This window comes from Nematolebias whitei, chromosome 19 (genome assembly GCF_014905685.2).
Source record: "Nematolebias whitei isolate Nwh7 chromosome 19, NemWhi1, whole genome shotgun sequence".
Classification (NCBI taxonomy): domain Eukaryota; kingdom Metazoa; phylum Chordata; class Actinopteri; order Cyprinodontiformes; family Rivulidae; genus Nematolebias; species Nematolebias whitei.
Window position 1 is genome coordinate 14,044,519 of NC_056516.1, and position 20,632 is coordinate 14,065,150.

Consider the following 20,632-nt stretch of genomic DNA (forward strand, 5'->3'; position numbering starts at 1 on the left):
TCTGTCTGTCTGTCTGTCTGTCTGTCTGTCTGTCTGTCTGTCTGTCTGTCTGTCTATCTATCTAGCTGTCTGTCTGTGTTTTAAAACCCTTCCCACACTCTTGCAATATTCTAAATAATATTTCTAAACTCTAAACGCTCTAAAAGTGAACAGCATGTCATGATTTTAGCTCTCTGCCACCTGCATTCATCCACCTGCAAGTGTTCTTGGCCACGCCCACTTCCTGGCTCTGCGTGGAGAAACAGCTGATCAGCTTTAGCAGGAAGCTTATCTTGCAGTAAGAGCTGCACAAAGGCAGGAAGACGCTTTTGCTGCAGCTCTGGGCTGCACAAAGATGTAGCAGGTGCTAAATAATTTTAAATAATTTATTTTAAATCAAAATTCCATGCCGATCGTGTGGCTCATCCATCAATCAGCCTTAACTGTGCGTCATACGATCTTATGTTGAAAAGCCGCGACAGAGCGAATCCACGATAAACAAACCGCGAAGTAGCGAGGGACTACTGTGATTTTGAGCTCTTTCACAGTTTCTAGTAGAAATGTTGTGCCGCTCACCGACCAGTTTTGCTTCCCCGACATATTAGCCTGTAGCCAGGTGGAAATACGTGAGGTTGACATACGTCGCACATGCGCCATCAGGTCAGTTTTACACAGTCGGAATAAAATGATCAGATTAAGTGTTTACATGCACACCGTTCAGATTATGAATCGGCATAAACCACCCATCTCATTCGGATTACAGATTCATTCGGATCGAGCTGAATCAATAAAAAATAATCTGAACGGGGCGTTTACACGACACACTTTTATTCTGAATGGCCGTTTAGTCCAATGTTCATGTCAACATAGCTAATGTTCAGTCAGGTCAACTGGACAGTTTCTTTTGGTTTTTATTTAGAGATGTTTCGCCCTTCATCCGAAGGGCTTCTTCAATCTGAGGAATCACAAACAAACCGCTTCCCCACCAAGCAGTACACTCCTACAGTGGACCAACCAGTTTGCTGCTGATAAGATGGTTTCTGGGGGACGTACTTTTGTTAAACTTTTTCTTAAAGTCTGGTTATTAATGTTTTTAGGGCCGTTTTTACCAAAACTGTCTCTATGAAATGCTTTAAAGTCCACCAGAGGCTCAGAAATGGGTTAGGGGTTAAAGCCAAGATGAGCTCTTGGATTAGCACATTCCAATGTGAGGAGGAGCAACAGTTTGGTGTACTTTACAAGTATTTTTTAAAGATTCACAATCAAAACTGGGATGCACGCAGCTCTAGCAGCTGAAAACTTGACATTTGAGAACAGACTGAAGTGACCCATCCGTGACATCGCTCTGTCACGCCCACGCAATAACTGCAACAAGAGAAACGATGCAGAGCCATGTCAACATGGCGCATGTTCAAGCTCTGGCACGTATTCCCATAGAATCAGAATTCAGCAAGCAAACCAGCAATGGACAAAAGACATAATCTGACATCGTACTGGAACAGAAACATTCCTTTCCTGTAACAGCCTGGTCTGGCGCACCGAAAATAATCCACCTAAGGCAGGAATTCCTTCAGAGCCACGAGGTAAAACGTCACGCAGCGGAACAGATTAGGCAACAAGCTCTTAAGCAGCACTCAAACACAGGTTGTGTTAAATCCTACCCGTGCAGTTGTTGCAGACTGCTGGACCAGGAGTGACGCTGGCTTGTCAAATTGCCAAACAGAATTTCCAACGTTATATTTAGAAACTATTGTAATATATAATATAGTTTCTATTTTAATCCACATGAGGATCTTCTGTGCTAATCCTCCACCTGTAGGTCTTGCCTGCATGAGGTGCCTCTAACCTTCAAGTAGTCTTTAATGAAGCTTGCCGCCTTCACTCCAGAATTCATGTTGAAGCAGATGTCCACTTTCACCTCCGTCTCTTGGTCCGTCAGTTTGATGATTGGCACCTGAAAGAAAACAACAAACGCTTGTTAATCCCATGAGGGAAATCTTTGTTGCCACAGCAGCACAAAGAGTAAGGAAGAGGACAATACACGTCAACAGTAAATGCTATTCTTTTAAAATGATGCAACATAAAAATATAGGTTGGTAACTAAAATTGGTCTCTAAAAATGTAGGACCATAGTAGTCTTTAAAACAGGAACAGTAAAAAGAGGCAAGAATAATTATTTTGGGGGAGGGGGGCACCTGCCTCTGTGGGGTGTTTATCCATGATGGAGAACAGTCTGTTCAGTGACCTCCTTGTGTTCTTCTTAATGATTCTAACCAGCCTTACTGATGGGTTTGCTGAGCTTGGGGGGGCATCTCTGACACTGATGCTGCACCTCCAGCAGACCACAGAACAGTAAACAGCACTTTACACCCCAAACTGATGAAAAAATATAACTCCAGTTGCTGCACACGCTAAAGGAGCTTTTAGTTTCCTTAGAAAAGGCAACTGTAGTCTGGTGTTGCTTATCACCACAGACCCACTTGGATAACCCCCCCCCCCCCCCCCAGCTCTACATACTGAGGCTTATCTGTCAGATAATCAGTAACCCAGGAGACAGTGGAGGAACTGACGCACATACCGAGCACACTATATACTCACTTAGCAAAGAAAGTGGAATGTTACTCAAGGCACCGGAGAAAAACTGAAGTTTAGAACGAGCACCACAGTTGGCACATTTAACACCCATCATCAAACTACAGCGGCCTATAGCAATGGCCCGGACAAGAAAAGATCGTGTATAACCATTAGGGCTGTTGTAAACAAATATTTTAGTAATCGAGTATAGATTATTCTGGCGAGTAATCGAAAACGACATTTGTCAGGTTCTGCAGTAACTACCGTACTCGTCTTATGAGTGATACAAATACAGCTCCAAAAGAACATTAAATAAACAAGCAATTTAATTCCTCTTTTTCAAAATATTTTATTGCTTAAGTTGAATTATTTTTAAACATCGCATACAAATCTAAATGCTGTAAAATAATTTTTATGGATTGGAAAACGGAACGGAATTTACAAAGTAGGATCTGGGAGGAAGGATATCATTTGGATTGAAGGTGGAGATGATCTTCTGGATCCTCCATCTTCCACCACGGACACGTCTGTGATGATCAGATTATAAATGCTGTTTGTGAACTCAGCTGCTGCACAAACAACATCCTGGAGCCGTTTGTACGAAGCTGTCCAACGTACGACTCTACTGGAAAGAAGAAGAAGAAAACTATTATTTGTTTGTTTGTTATGCCTTAATAAGTTTTCAAGTGTACGTCACTGGATATTATAAAATTATGTAATATTGTTAAGTAATCTACACTTTCTGATGATCTGCTGCAATCAAAGTAACATTAGTGTCAGTTGTATTTGATTTATGCTTTTTATTTATGTGTGAGGTTTGAGGATGATTTAATTAAAACTCTGTCACTGAATTATTTTTAACCATCACATAGAAATCTAAATGCTATAAATTTTTATGGATTGGAAAACTGAATCTTTATGTTAGAAACTGAGTAAGATAGATAATGTACAGTTTTGAGTTTGTACATTGAGTTCTGCAGACTGTTATTATTTAGTCTTGATTGCGGAGCTATAAACAAATAGGACAGTAGTAATAAATGATGATTAATCACAGTTTTTAGTCATAAACAGCAGCAAGAAGGTAAAAAAATCCTACTAACTCGTGTAAATACAGTTACACTTGAAATATTCACCCTAAATATCTCATTTGAGTCAGGATGGAAGTACAACAATAAATAAATGTATCAGTCTGTTGCTGCTTTTATCTTTAACAAACTTGCATCAAGTCCTGCAGTTTTTGTTCCTCACACAACGTTCAGACCCCGACAGGTAGCCACTGTGATTAGTCAGTAGATTTAGCGTTAGCAAAAATAGGTCTCATTTTACATTTATAACATGACAGATTATCACATTTAGGTGAACGTAAAGAGAACATGATACCTGTTGCAGCTGCGGACGAGTTTGATGCTACAGCGGGTGTTTTCTCTTCAGACGCTGCAACATGGACGACGTGCTGTTGTGGTTACTCCAGTTCTGCTTTGCAGTGGCTGCATTTCACCGTGTTGTCTTCTCTCTTTAGCCTAACATGGTCCCAACTTTCGACAGTTTTCGGGGCTCTTCTTCTACGCAGTCTCCGTTCCCTCCATTGCTACAAACTTAGCACATACGTGTTAGCGGAAGCGCTAGCGTTGTTGTGTAACACACAAACCTTCCGGCTAGACCACAGTGCTCTGAATAGTTTAACGAAGCTTCGAGGCAGATGAATTTGCGTGGAGCTGGGGTGATTAAAAGATTATGTGACACGCTGTCTAGTGTTGGTACAAACGTGTTTCAAGTTTTGTTAAATTACCTTGTGAGGATCAAAGGGTATGGCCCGGACAAGTAAAGACCTTGTTTTACCTTTGACCTTGATTTATGACCTTGACTTTGACGCTGGGGTGATGAAAAGTGTACACGCCACTCCGTCTAGTGATGATGCATGTGTACAGATGTTATGAACAGGACTGGAGACAGTTTAACGTTCATACGTATGGACGGACACTCTGCCATAATACGTCCACCTTCGATGGACGTATACAAATGTTTCCCACGGTGCCATCGCTGACATCCAGGTGAAAGTGAGCATGATGCAGAAGATAAATGACAGTAGGGCTGCAACAACGAATCGATATAATCGATAAAAATCGATGATTAAAAGCGTTGGCAACAAATTTCGTTATCGATTCGTTGTGTCGCGCGATTATGCATCTTTCACGGCGCTGCAGAGCCGTTTCGTTTTGTTCACAGGCAGTTCATTGTCAATACTGACTGACTGAATAAAGTTTGAAAAAAAAAAAACTGCAGCGCGAGTTGAACAGAGCGAGGGGGGAGGAGGAAGCAGAGCAGAGTGTTTTCAAAGGAAATTAAGTAAATTTTACAAATGACCAACGCAGCGAAAACTGTTCGACCCAAGTCCTCCAAAGAGTGGGAGAACTTCACAAAGATAAAAAATGAGAAGCATGCCGCTTTGAAAATCACCGACACGACACGAGAGAACCACGGAGATAAACGTAAACATGTCGGAGTCACGAGCTGCAGCAGATACAACGTGTTTCACTCCCAACTCGTGTTGCAGGTGAGTCTCTACAATTTAACACATTGTTCTGTTTCAAGAGAGAAAACGTAACGTCAGTCTCTCTGGTAGATGAAGCTGTTTGTTTGTTTGTTTGTTTATCTGATTAATGGCGGTGATAGAGAACGTGTGTGTTACTTTTTATTTAATTTAATTGGTACAAGCAGTGTTTAAATGTGATTTATAAATAAATCTAACACAAAGATAATAATTTAATGATTAAGCTTCAACTTTGACTTTGCTGGCAAAGTCTGAAGACACTGCATGTATGGCAGGATGAATTGCATTTAAACAGGAATTAAAGTAATTTATTACATCTACTCAAATGTGTGGAATTAAGTAATTTATGTGTGTGTGTGTGTTTAATTGCTCTTTTAGCTACTTTTGCCTGAACCTAACACTGTAAGTGAAACAAGGCATTTCTTGAGTTGCTGTAAATTATGTTATAATACATATTTACTGTATCATTCCAGAAAACAACAACACTTCATGATGGACAGACATCATGGACACCACAGCAGCAGCTGTCTTCACTGAAACATCCTTAAATGATCGTCACTAACATGAGGCCTCTGTCCATGGTTGAAGACGAAAGCTTCACTACAATAATCCACACTTTTAATCCAGGTTACAATAATCCACACTTTTAATCCAGGTTACACTCTTCCTCAAGGACACATGGGATTTACCTGTATAAATAAAGGTTGATTGATTCCTCAAGGACACATTTTACAAAGTAGCTACATACTGTGCAGGTATAAAGATACATTTCTACATATTTTTGTGTACATTTATTTTTTTAAGCTATTTGACTAACTTTTATTTTTTTATTATTCAATATTTTACTAACAGAATAGTAAAATAGCAACCTGTTTTTAGTGTGAATTGCTATGTCAGTCAAATGTTCAATTTTGGAATAAAGGGGTGGAAATTAAAACGTTTGTTTTTTTTGCCGATTCATCGATTAATCGAAAAAATAATCGCCCGATGAATCGATTATTGAAATAATCTAGTCTGTCCATTCGTCTCCTTGCCTGCCTCTTTGTCAGTCAAGGGGAATAGGGTCGCCCCAGCTGAAGCTGATAGGTAATAAGATGTGAAACACAGTGTGTGAACTTGTTGATTGAGGAAGTGTTGTATAGCAGTTCATAAAAACACAATTTAATAAGCCCTTACACCTTTGCAAGTTTTGTATGACTTTTTTTTTTTTTTTAACAAAGCTTGTGATTACCATATTTACAAGCACAAAAAGAACCAACAGTAGCAACATGTAGCACTTCAGGAGCATCCATAGGTTGTTGTACAGGAATTTGCTAATATTTATGCTGAAATAACCGTGCAATGTCAAACTGATAAGACTGTAATGACTGAAATTACAGTTTATATGAATCACTGTGCTGTGGGTTCAATTGATTTAGTCATTGTTAGCCCATCAGTACAATTCAAATAAACCCACTTCAAAAGCAAAACGTTGCCATTTTAAAACAGCTCCAAGAAGCTATCAGGACAACAGGTAAGGTTTGTAAGTTTTTACATAGAAATCCACTTGAATATTTTTCCAACAAACACTTATAAAGATGCTGCACAACTTACATTTAGCACACTGATCTTTAAGATTAGGCTTAAGACTCTCCTTTTTGATAAATCCTATAGTTAGGGTCGGCTTGGGTTTCCTGAGCTATCCCTTAAAGTTATGCTGCTATAGGCTCAGACTGCTGGAGGACAAACTGACCACATGTCCTCACTCTGCTACTGTCTTTACTCGCTCTACTCTACCTGTGTGTATTTGTATTTTTTTTCATCTTGACACGTGTTTTTGTCTTTCTTCCAATAGGAGGTACACCTGCACCTACACCTGGACCTGTCGTTCTGCGTTTGTCTGTTTCTACTTCCTGTTCTCTCAAACCCAGCCAGTCGAAGAAGATGGCCGCTCATCCTGAGCCTGGTTCTGCTGGAGGTTTCCTGCTGTTAAAGGGAGTTTTTTCTTTCCACTGTCTCCTTTGTTCTTACTCAGGATGGGAGACTGCTACGAAGTGAAGATTCAACATGTCTGCTGGCTTCCTTAGATAGAAAACATTTCTACTTGTCTTTTTATGTATGTGAATGCTTTTGTTCAGTGCCCTGAGACGAACTGTGTTGAGATTTGGCGCTATATAAAAAAACTGAATATTCATTTATTTAATTTTGCTTGTCTGAGCGGAGGAAGCAATTTTATCCATGATCAGGTGCAATGGCGGAGCGGCCTTGGTCAACATTGGCCACCACAAGGACCACTCCAAGTACTTGAGGAAACTATACTTTTATAGAATATAAAATCTAGAAAGACTTTTTCCTTTTGGCTGCTCCCTTCTTCACGGGTCACCACAGAGAACTAAGTCACACGAAGACTTGGCAACTGTTTTTACGCCGGATCAATCAATCAAACTTTATTTATAGAGCCCTTTCCAGCAGCCAAAAGGTGCACAAAGTGCTGCACAATACAGAAGTTAAAAACAAACAATTAAGAATAAAAAAATTAGTCAGTTAAAATCAAAAACAATTAAAACATAGCAAGATTGTCAAAGAACTACTAGGTATTAAAAGCCTGCCTGAATAAAAAGGTTTTAAGATTAGATTTAAAATGCTCCATATCAGTGATGGAGCGCAGGTCCTGAGGTAGCTGGTTCCAGAGTCTGGGTGCAACAACCAAAAAGGCCCGGGCACCCCATCGTTTGTAGTTGGACTTTGGGACAGAGAGTAGAAATGTATTAGAAGATCTCAGTGTTCTCCTATATTCACGGACAGCTACAAGATCAGTCACATATAGTGGGGCAAGACCATTGAGAGCTTTAAAAGTGAACAATAAATTTTTTAATTTAATTCTAAAATCGACTGGAAACCAGTGGAGAGAAAATAAAACAGGGGTGATGTGCTCACGTCTGGAGGTGTTGGTTAAAAGTCGAGCTGCAGCATTTTGGACCAACTGAAGGCGTCTAATGGAGGATTGGGAGATTCCTGCATACAGGGAATTGCAGTAGTCGAGCCTTGAAGTTATAAAAGCATGGATGGCCTTTTCCAAGTCAGAACAATTTAAAAAAGGCTTCACTTTGGATAAAAGACGTAACTGATAAAAACAGGCCTTGACTACAGAGGATATTTTTTTATCGAACTTTAAGTCCTTATCAAATGTCCCCCCCCCAAGTTTTTAACTGTGGGTCTGAACTTAGATGTCAGAGCACCAAAGTTACAGGGAGCATCATCACCGAAGAAGATGTCCTTCCTGACACAACCAGACACCGAGCTACCACAGCCTCTGTGTGGAGCAGAGCTGCTATCTAGGGTGCCCGGGGAGCAGATGGTGGGGGTTAAGGACCTTGCTCAGGGGCACAGAGGGGAAAATGAGGGTGGAGGCAGGTGTGAGTGCTTCACCTTTCACACCCACATATTGATGTTGTCGGTCGGGGGAGTCGAACCGACGACCTTCCCATCACAGTCTCGCCTTCTCTACGTCTGCATCGCCACTCCCCAGTATAAACTCTAGAAAGTATAGTTTCCTCAAAAGACCAAACTGGAAGTTGGCTCGCTGCTTATTTTTTAAAATTATGTTCACAACATGAACAGGTGGAGCGCATTCTTTATCCCCCCTACTTGCGCCGCGATGGGGTACAAAATTTGGAGAGAACAAATTGTCAAGACAAAGAAAGCTATACAATAAATCATTGTATGTGAAATAGGTTCTCTTTTTAAAATGCTTAAAAAATAGTTTGGCATTATTTAAGGAACGTTGACACAAAATAAGAACAGCAGCAGTTTTTCAAAAGGACAGAAAAGCAGAGAAATGCAGCGCTGTCGCCTCTACTCACTGTAGCTTTGTCCAACACTTTAATGGAGTCAGGTTCTGCCACATTGTTTTCACGAAGCGCCTGCTCCAGCTCTTGCAGCGGGGGTCGCTCCCAGTTACCAAACACGACTAGGTCGATGTCACTTAGTGTGAGAAAATACAACATTCACACTAAACAAAATGTACCAAAAGTTACAGTAACAGTTTGAATTGTCTCCATTTGCAAACAAGACCATACCTGGTCGGAAGGTACAGCCCTGTGCTGAAGCTGCCAAATATCTGAACCTAGAAGAAAATGGACAGGTTTAAAAACTATGACCAAATATTTTATAGAAACGTTTGAAAATGTAAGATAATCACAGCCTACAAAAAGAAATCTCACTTTGTGTGTCAAGTTGTATTCTTAAAGGGGTAGGTGACATTCTTTTGGACAGCTGTAGAACCTACTGAAATACATACTCCTTGGGCTGATAATGATATCCAACTATCATCAACGAGGCTTTCCTGGGTTCCACTTAAGGGACACACTACACTGCCAAGCTTAATATGCTGCCAACTTAAGTACACAAAGATTTCACAACAAAAAGGCTGTTTTGGGGCTTCAAGTGAAAGCTCTCCAGAGGAAGTAGAATAGAGTTCTTTCCTTTTCCTCCTGTTAAATACGACAAGGCAACAGCACAAGGACAGGCCAGGAATAACAGACTGAAAGGGAAAAGGAGGCTGGAACAAATGACAGGCTCCATCCATTTACCTGACAATGTGCCTTTCAGTGGAAATGGGAAAAGCTGGCAGCCAATAAATCCCCCCCTGCTTGTGCTTTGTGTGATCAAGTAAAAAGCAGAGAATTCTATCAACCCTACATCACTGGACGATTTGCACTATTTCACAAATATAAGGCAGAAACACTTCTGAATACGTCTTTCCTCGTCGTAACTTAATTCAGCCGAACAACGCCTTACATCTGCTTTGGGCCACAGCTCGTTGATGATCCTTTTTATTCGCGTCACCACCTCCTTCCTCATCGCTGCCTCTTCAGGCCGGGGAGACATGAAGTTGTAGAAGTCCACCACCTCTTCGTGGAGTCTGGACAGAGGAGGAGGAGAAGAAAAAAACAGGGTTACTCTCAACACACAGACTAATGAGAAACTCTGAACTGAAAGAATCAAAAGTTAATCATTTCAGTTGTCGACTCTCAGACTATTTCACCATTTTAAAACAAAAACGAAGCCAAAATGGAAAAAACGTGGAAAAAATAAGTCCACCCTAGGCCTGTCTCGATAACAAATTTTGCTGCGCGATTAATTGTCTCAGAAATTATCATGATAAACGATAATATTGTCTGAAATTTGACGATAATTAGTAATTATTGTCAAATTTAATAAGAAATGTTGGTAATTTGTTTTGAATGTAGTACTTTTTTGACCACCAGATGGCAGTATAAGACAGTTTGAACTGAAGGATGGATAGTGAGGGATTGAGCAGCGTGTCTCTTTCAGAAAAATGGGAGGGAGGCCCCTTGACGTGACATGGGCTGTCTCCATTTTTTTTCGGTTCTCAAAATGGCGGACGTTCTGTGTGGTTTGAGCTCTTTAGCATAGCATTTGTCACACAAAGCTTTTAATAAAAGTCAGTAAACAAGTTATCAGTTTCTTTTGCAGAGAAAAACAACTTTTTACACGAAGGCACGGGTTTCAACTGTGAATTTTGGAGCTTGGACAAGACGGAGGCTTTTCCCCAAGATTGGTCTGTTAGCTTAGCTCGTAGCTAAGCTTCTCAGCTTAGCTGATTTTAACGATCAAAAGATGCAATTTTGTACAAGTAAAAATGGATTAAGAAAAGAGAAAGGGAGGGGGTCAGTGAAGAGCACTGGAGTTGAGCCTTTTGTCATCCAGTGTCTTCAGTAGAAAGAGAGAGACGGAAAAACAATAAAGACGATAAATGAAAAGGTTGATAATTTTCATTCATCATGTGATTAATTGATTTACTGTTTATTGCGACAGGCCTAGTCCACCTTGTTGCTTTTATAAAATTTAAGAGGTTCAGTATCAGCCAGGTGATGCTGATCAAATGTATTGATTAACTGATCAACATCAGTGCGACCACCTCCACCATAGCGTCCAAGGGAAAGATGTCGACGCAACTAATTGATTTGTGCACCCGAAAAGTTACAGCATATATTGTGAAAAGGTTGCATCCCTTTCAGATGTGGCATCACCAACAGTTAGGTTAATTAAGCAATAATGATAGAGCTAAGCTAATTAATAATCCACCCTGAGCAAACATCACAGTAACATGTCTGAAGGGACATGGTGCAATCCAACAACCCCACGTACACACCACCTACCAGTGACTACTTATCAAATAAGTTAATCCCATCTTGGTATAAGGTCAAGAAGTCCAATGTAATTTCAGAGCTCAGTGACGTCTGCTCTGTTGCACTCGTGCTGGCTGGAGGGCAAACGTACAAAGCTCAGACCAGTTGTGTTTGGTATTTCTGACAAAGCTGTAGCAATCACTGTAGTTAACGCTGCCAATATGGACGTGGGCATTACTACACGCCTGCAATTCATGAAACTGCTGCTTTGCCCACATGCTTCATCTAGCAGCACGAAGTCTGTACTCCCTAAACTCAGTGAAACAGTGGGTGGCCAAGGTCCGAACCATCGCTGTGTGGATGAAGAGGAAGGTCCGAACCATCGCTGTGTGGATGAAGAGGAAGGTCCGAACCATCACTGTGTGGATGAAGAGGTGCTTGATGGCAAAGGTGGTTCTCCAGGAGAAGCAAGGACTTTTACGTAACACAAAGTTCACTTTATTTAACTGGTGTGCGTAATGACTAACCTATTACCATTTGTGAGTTCTGGGGAGTAGAATTATAGTATTTGACTACTTATTTTAAATACAATTCATGTTTGTCTCCTAAGATAAAAAGAACCTGCTAAATGACTTAAAAAAGGACTGTTCTTGTTTCTATCAGAGCTGCCCCGACACTCACTCATTCTTGAAGTGAGAACACGCTGGGACTCTCTTTACCCAATGCTGGAGAGATTCACAGAGCAGGTGATTGGGGGAGTGGTGGAGCAGAGGTTAGAGAAGGTGGGCCTGTGATCGGAAGGTCAGCAGTTCAACTCCCTGGACCGACGACATCAAAATGTGGGTGGGAAAGGTGAAACACCCACACCTGTCTCCACCCTCATTTGCCCCACTCTGGGCCCTTGAGCAAAACCCTTAACCCCCCCATAAGTTAGGGGTTTTGGTCAGAAAGAAAGAGACTATTTCTAACGCCGTCTGTGTGTTCTGTATTCATTTTCATACAGGCTTGCTCGGCTGACAGGAGGATTTTCAGAGAGCAGCAGACTTCATCAATCTCATGAACGTTCTCTACATGTCCCTACGCTGCGTGTCTTCAGAAATGAGTTCCACATGTGGACAGATGCTGCACATTCTCCAACAGCTTGAGGCACATCCGACTGTGAAAGAGGGAGACACGGTGTTTGTATCCAACCTTAAAAATCAGGTTTGGGCAAACCCATCCCAGTGCTACCAGGTGAGTGACTGAGGCAGGCAGCTGGAAAGAAATTCATGAAGACTAGAAATATCTTTGTGGCTTGATCAAACATTTTAAGAATACGTGTTTTGCAGAATGATGAGATCAGGAACGTTCTCCAAGCGGCCACTGTGTTGGATCCACGCTTTAAACAGAAGATGGATGACGTGTCTGGGAGCAGATCCAGAGAAAGATGATCGAGCGGGTGAAATGTCATTCATGCACATCTGTCCTTTTCTGTTTTTAAAATCTAACATCTAAATGCACGTCATGTTCTTTGTGGTCAACAGAGGAAGACTGTGGAGATGATGGGGTCACCATGCAGTACCTGCTGCTAATCTGGACTGGACAAGTTGTTCTTTTAGTTTGGTATTATGCAGCAGGTTAGCCCATCAGCGGGAGCTCAGTGTGTGAAAGTTTAAAAGCTTGATGTTGATACGTGACAGCTTTTTCTGTAAAGTACATAAAGTTGAGTGTTACACAAGTTCAAGGTGGATTTTGACACAGAACGTGTAAATATCTGTGACTTCTTTGCTGCATTATGTTTGTACACTTGTTCCTCCTGTGAATCAGATGCGAGGCTGTTGTTATATGACCATATTTCCCTTTGACAAAAACAAGTTCATGATTATTGTTGTGCATGTTACGTAGAAATCGGAAAAAGTGTGTCTTAAGCTTTTTCCTAAATCTGTAAATAGTTGGGAGAAAAAGTTTTTAAAACCGCAGATATGTACCTTTCCCAGTCAAAAGATATGTACTGGTACTGGTATGGAGAAGCAGGTAAAGATAATGGATAGATGGACGTGTTTGATTAATTTTAGAAAGTAGATAAAAATGTTATTTTTCTACCTGTATAATGCAATTTGATGCCCTAGCACAGATGGTAGAACCAAAAACAGGTGTGGTCATCGTCATTTTCTCACAGTTTGTGTCTGAAGTTTAAAAAGATGCATCCAGGGTGAAAAATAATCAACATCTTATTTTTCTACCACAGGACCACTTTGTACGTAAGGGCCCATCAGGTATGGTACAAACACATTAAAAAAGTGTTTTTTTGTAATTGTTCAGAGTAGGTTTTAAAACATTTCTGTTAAAGTGGTATAATTTAATGTACTACTTGTATACACAGTGGAGACTGCTGCACTGCTCTTCCAAATGCTACTCAGACCCAAGAGAACAACTATTTGATTGCATTAATATTTGATTGCATTAAGTGTAGCAGGGCAAAGACAGACAGTGGTTGGTCACACTTGTTACTCCCTCTGTAACGACACCTGGCACGGTAAAACACATCAAGCTCCAGTGATAACGACCCCATTGTCTTTCTAGTCTCTTTTCTTATTACAGCTTCGGAGAAAAGCTGTAGTTTAACTAGAGATGATTGTCCTTTTTCAAGTTTTGTAATGACAAATGTTACCAGTGGCAGGTCCCATCAGCCGGCACTAGAGGCATTTTGACAGGCCGCAGTAAATCTTGTCAGACTTACAGTATCCTGAAGCTCAATAACCCAGGTAGAAAAAAAACTACTGTAAATTAGGACCTCTGGACAGATTAAAAATAAATACAAATTGTTGAAACGTTTCATGTTTAATCCAAAAGACTTCTTCAGTCTGAGGAGCTGCACTAAACTCAGTCTTATAAATAGCACCATTTCACAGTGGATCAACCAGTTTGTTGTTGATAGCCAGAACTTGCTGTTCACATGATCAAGGAGGACCACCAGCCTAACAATGGATCGTTAGTGCCCTGATGGCCACTTGCTATTCAGTTGTCAGACTTTTGTGCAGTTTGCACTCTGCCCCCCACTCCCCCAAAATAAAAGTTTTCCAACAACCAATCCTCCCTGTAGCAACAACGAGCAGAAAAAAAATGCTTTAAAAATCCAAACCAAATGGTACCACAAATAAGCAGTTATTAATAAAAGGCATTTTCCCATTTATAAAAACTGATTTGTCCTCCGAGTAAGATTCACTTGTGTAAAGGATCAAAATTAAATACACTGAAGCGCTACTTTGATTTCACAAATAATTTGAATCGAAACTGACTCTACTAATCGAAATCTGAGCTAGTAAATACCAAAAATTAAAAATTACATGTGTTTTGTCTATGACTTCTAAATGAGTAAAAACAAACAAACGGCTATTATATAACGTTGTGATGTAAACCAATAATTGAGTATCAGACATTAGGAATCCTTAAATCCTACACAAGGTTCTTCTTTTGTTACAAATACTAATTAGTACATAAAATTCCCCATTGGGTGCAACCAGCCATTACAAATACCACATAACAGTTTGTCCAATTCAACAGTGGTCCCCACATTTAAAAAGAATAAATGTCCCAAGCTGCATGAAGGAGAACCAGCTCATGGCTGTGACCATGGAGCTGCTGTTGAGCAGAAATGTTATTCATTTTTAAAGTTTCATAGGAAAAACGTTCTACTTCCTAAACTACTGCTGCTACTACAACTTTCTAGAACTGTTTATTGACCTTTGTCGATCAATTAATAAACCTGAAATAAGATTAACATCCAGTGTTTTAGTGTGGAGTTACAATAACAATATTTGTATGTTATAGATCAATTTGTTATTTCTTTATATTACACATCGACTAACCAATTACACACGTAAAACACACCAAACAGTGCAATAATCGCTAATAAATAATACAATTTTTATGTAACGTTAATGAGATTAGAAAACCTTAATATTAAATCGTAGGTATGTAATGTTTTCCTATACTGATGCAAAATTTCTGAAAAATTAACAAGATGCAAGAGTCAAAAGTATGCTGAACAAAAAGTTACTCATACAAAATACTTAGTTGCTTTTTCATGCCTGTCAGTAAAAGTTTTATTGGTTATATATTTTAATTTTCTACCTTTTTTTTTTTTGTATTGAAAATGAATTTTAAGTTAAAAAAAATTTCAAACAAAAACTTAAAAATAGATAGTATACAGACTCCTCAAGTATCCGGTGTTTACAGAATAAAATACCCCCAGGAAGATAGGTACGTTTGAAGCTCCTTAGAGCTTTGACCACTAATAAGCTTCGTTGAATGTGAAAAGATTAAAGAATATGATGTTTTTTTTATAAAAAAATATATATATTTTTTTATTTTGAAATCTATGTGTATGCGAAGTTCTTTTTTAAGGAAGTCGTGCTTTTAATTCGACAGAACACCGGATGTTCTGCTTTTTAAAATGTTATCGGATTTCCCTCCTCCCCTGGAAAAAAGCATACATATATGATACATATATGATGATAAAATAATTGTAGATAAACGTGTTCTTGCGGGGTAATGAAAAAAAAAAAAGCTTTTCATTTTTTAAATGCACGGAAAACGCCTTCCACGTTAGGGGCGCCTTATTCGGTACAACACCGGTCTTGTTCTGCCCGTAAAACTGCCTAACCGAAAAGAAAAAAAAAAATTAGTCAACGGTAAGAAAACACAGAAAATCAAATACAACGAGCTAAACAAGCCTATAGCGCGCCATGGTGTTTGTAAAACCATATTAACCGTGATATTTACTTCAATTTCTGTTGAAATAACAAATTCTGGAACATTTTAGTAACGGCGAGGAGGCGGACGCCGAGTTTTAAAAACCCTGACTCGGAGACAAAGTGTTCTGGAACTCACCCGAGCACCCCCGGCTTGTACGTCCTCGTCTTCCACGGCGTCCAAGTGTTCGGACAGTTGCCATTAGTGCAGTTTGCCGGCCAGTAATTTGCTCCATACGTGCTCGCCTTATTGTCACTTTTCCTCCGGCCCGGGTGGTGATTGTATGAGTGATTAGCGTGTACGGAGGGGGGGACCTGCTGGTGACGCTTCCCACAGTTCTGCGGTAAACTTAAAGCTGGCTGTTCCTCTAGGTGTCCATGATGACAAACGTTTACGTTATCCTCCACGCCGCCGTCCCTCGAGCACAACATCGTGCTCCCGACGTTTTTATTAAAGTTGCCCGTCACATTTCCCCCCATAGTCCTCTCGAGCGGACAGCCAGAAGAAAAACCCTCGGTATCGGATTCCTGGGAAGACGAGGGGGAGACGGAGCTCGTCTTCTTTTGGGGCAGGATCTTGTCCTCGCCCGGCGGTTCCGCGACGTTCCCCGTGGTGGAAGAGTTGCGTCCGGTCCCGCTGGACACCGCCGTGCCACCACCGCTCGGTGCAGGGATGCTGTGATGGCTGCTGCCGTTACTCCGGCTGCCCGTGACGCTACCGCTGCTGCAAGAGCTCGCCTTGCTCGAAGCAACTGCGGTCGCCACATTTTTTAAAACATCCAGTGCCGCATAGCCGACGAACTGGCTGTGGTTCTGATTGTGGAGCTGCCGAGCGGAGAGCGTCCCCGCTCCCTGAGAGGTCTCCCAGACGTGCATCCATAAGGCGTTCGCAGGTCCTTTCTGTTCGGGCTGAATCCAGGCTACCCTCGGATCCATTCAACTTCTCTCTCTGGTAACCCCCCTCCCCCCCCAACAATTACCTTTATCTTTAGCGAGCCCGTCGTGATTCCGCGCCGTTCCCTGGACCTTTCGAGGCTCGCTTACGTTATTCGGGGTTACGACGCGAGAATAAATAAAGTAAATACCGAAATAGGACCATTGATTATCTGGCCCCTCTACACCGCTAGCAGCAAGAAGGCTAGCTGATTCCTGCGGGAATTCAATATGGCGTATATTCCCTTCAAAATCTGTGCGCATGCGCACTATCAGATTTTTTTTTAAAAAACGTTTACTGCACCCCCCCTCCCCCTCCATCCATCCACCCACTCATTTCTCACTCCACAGTCGGAGACCGTGAAAAATTAACACTTGGACTTTTTTTATTCGCTAAATATACAATTTAACTGTGAGTTCAAACAACGAATATGATTCTAGAAGTAGGGCTCTTTCCGAGATGGAAACAGAAAAAAACCAGGAGACATTAAACGCACCATTTCACCTCAGATCAAAGGGAATCCCCCCCATCCCTTTGTCGTCACTCATAGGGCTCTTCCTGAGAAGAGTTTAAACTAAATTAGACAAATCACTTTAGTAACGATGCACAGTCTATTTGTATTTATTTTTCATTCAACCTTTATTTAGACAGGTAAATCCCATTGAGCCTCGAGGACTCATTTACACTCATTTATTGCCCTCCACCGAAAGGTGAAGGTGGACAAAGATGTTTTTGCCCATGTCTGTCTATTACTTTCAGGAAATAATCACTGGATGTGATCTACATGCTGATTTATTCTGGAGTCACCATAATTCAAGATGGCCACCACAGCCAGCTGATCCTGACGAACAGTCTATAACTCAAGCTGATATTGAGATAAAACTTGGCATGGTAGTAGCTTAACATACACCAAGCACAACTTATTGCACAATATTTTTGGCTTAAAATATTGTCATTACCTCTTAGTGTCAACTCTGTTCCTCTGTTAGCAAAATATCTCAACCACTGGGCAGATTTGAGTGGAACTCTTAAATCACCTAGAAGTCAACAATGGAATCGGCACAATTCAAGTCCATAACCAGTTGTTTTTACACAAACTGAGCTAAAATGTGCCGAGAGTCATCCTCAACACAGATTTTGAGTGCTATCACATCCTAAAATATCGCATCAGACTGCGCATAAGATCATTTACAAGATTTGACCAAAACGGATATAACTTTGTATTTTCTCATCATAAAGTGATTTTAGTTTACATCAAATGCAGCAGCAGATGCATCGCTTCAAAGCATGCTAATTAGCCTTAAAGCGTATTGCTTTGTTGGTAATATAGTTGTATAATGAAATCCTCTTGGTCTTCAAAAGAACTGCAGAACACCTCGGTGCAATCTAAAATGCAAGATAATTTTTACGTCCCTCGTATAGGAGCAGCTCTGTGTTTTCCAGTTTATTGTTGCAGTCATTGTGGAGCAGCAATATGCAGCAGGTGGCATCCATCACTCCAGACAGCAACTTGTAAATCTGTTGACGGAGCAGCGGCAGGCTGGATGAGGCACAGTACAATCTGGGATGAGAGTGTATATAAAAGACAGATGAGGGAGGGGATCCTTTGCATAAATGCCCACCCCGAGTCGTATGCTCATGTGCAGCATGTGACAATGCCAAGGAACACCCTCCTCAAGCAAACTGTGTCAGCTCGGATAAAAGTCAGCTGCTTACTCACACTGTATAACCTATCCCTCCTTTTAATATTCTCTTACACCACGTGAAACAAAAGGATCTGCATAACGCGCCACGATGAGAGTTATTCATAACTACAGGGCTGGTTTTCCTCGTCGTCAGCTTTATGGAATGACCACATTGGTGAACTGGACCACAGCTATCGAATGTTTTCCAGCGGGGCACTCAACAACACGCTCACGGGCACACCAGCAGATATTATAAAAGACGCGTCAGTCGTCTGAGGCTGTGGCTTGAATAGCAATGAGGCTGCAGCACGCTCCACATGTTTAAACTACATCAGAGGGAAAGTATAGATTTACACTCTCAGCAGCTGGATTTGTTTTACACTAACAAGAAGTCTCGAGTGTGCTGCTTCAGGTATGAAGTTTGAGCTAACCACGCCCAGTCACCCGGACTGGATTAGTCAATCTGCACCACCTGAACACAAACGCATTTCATACATACGTTTATCTTCAGAACCACTAGACCAGGGGTCTGCAACCTGCGGCTCTGGAGCCACACGCGGCTCTTTGGTCCCTCTGCAGCGGCGCTTTCAAGCTTTGACCAAAACTGACATAAAACTGAATTTTACTGGTTGTTGTAACCACTAAAAGGACGAGTTTTAGCAGTTTTCCTGTCATTTATTTAGCGAATATATAGAAATATTACAAGGAGTAAAACATACTCACTTTCACTTTAAGTAGGATACGTCATTTTTCTACAGTTAAAAAAAAAATCACACAAGAATACATAGTTTATTGTTTTAGTTTTTAGAAACTGGGCAAAAACTATATTATTTTGTCCTTCTTTACGAGAATCTCATCTTTTATTTTGTTTGGAGTGTAAAAACATCAATAAATGTTAAAAATCATGAGCTATTTTTAGTTTTATAAAATCACCCCTACTGGCCAGAAAAGCGCCCTCCAACAAACTTAAAGTGGTCTGTGGGCCACCAGTTGAGAATCCCAGTTGTAGCAGGTATTGTGGCTCTGGACACGTTTAATTTAGTGAACAAAGGGGCAGAAATGGCTCTTTTGATCGTAAAGGTTGCAGACCCCAGCACTAGACTGAGGAACAGCTTCTACCCTGAAGCTGTTAGACTCATGAATCCCTAACCAGAAAAATCACTGTAATGCCACTTTAATTGGTGATATTCAGTGGTGGGATGTAACAAAGTACAAGTACTTCGTTACTGTACTTAAGTACATTTTTCATGCATCTGTACTTTACTTGAGAAGAGTTAAACATGGGTACTTTAAACTTTGACTCCACTACATTTTACATCAAGTATCTGTACTTTCTACTACACTACATTTCTATAACTCGTTGCATTACAAGTTACATTCATGTTGCGTTTTTTTATTTTGTTTGTTATTTTGAAAGTAACCAGTGGTGAGAGAGGAGCTGGTGCATTGAATCACTGCAAAGTGGGCAGGTAACGTTAGACCCGCCTTCAAGAAGAACTGGGCCAATGATGTATATTCTAGTATACTGGTATACGTCATTGAGCTGGGCGCACCCTCAGCACCACTAACACACCCAAACTGGATTCCACCATGGAGAGTCAGCCAGAAGATACGCACCACCCATGGCCTTATTGAAAGACTATTGAAAGATCATTGAAAGACTGTTCAGTACAGCAGGACAGATTCTCTCTCCCAAAAGATCCAGACTGGACTTAGAAATCTTTGAAAACAACTTCTTCTGAACTTGAACAAGAAATTCTTGCTGCAATATTAAAATGTGTCAGTTCTTGATGTTAGGAGACAAGAGATGTCTCCAAATGACTCGACGCTCAGGTCCAAGTTTTGAAAATGGTGTCAGGAAGTTAAAATATTGTTCACTATTGACCCATTACAAGGTTGAATAGACATATTTTAACTAGAGTTGATGACAAACTGGAGTGGAAATGATCAGAGTCTGTTCCTTTGTTAGTTTTGTCTAATGCTTCTTTTTTCAGGCAGACAACTTTTACTTAAACATTTTTACTGCAGTTAAAATGACACAT

At 40.8% G+C, this 20,632-nt stretch overlaps 1 protein-coding gene across 1 annotated transcript in view; it reads right to left on the minus strand.

Annotated features, from left to right (window-relative positions):
- tent4a (terminal nucleotidyltransferase 4A) overlaps positions 1–17,116 on the minus strand; it is a 26,699-nt gene extending 9,583 nt beyond the window's left edge. Inside the window, exons 1-5 of the mRNA XM_037693342.1 lie at positions 16,111–17,116; positions 9,884–10,007; positions 9,163–9,209; positions 8,947–9,067; positions 1,826–1,933 (exon numbers count right to left, since the gene is read on the minus strand). Coding sequence (XP_037549270.1) covers positions 1,826–1,933; positions 8,947–9,067; positions 9,163–9,209; positions 9,884–10,007; positions 16,111–16,907 — 1,197 coding nt within the window. The 5' untranslated portion in view covers positions 16,908–17,116. The remainder of the gene's footprint in view (positions 1–1,825; positions 1,934–8,946; positions 9,068–9,162; positions 9,210–9,883; positions 10,008–16,110) is intronic.
- Between the last annotated feature and the right edge of the window lie 3,516 nt (positions 17,117–20,632).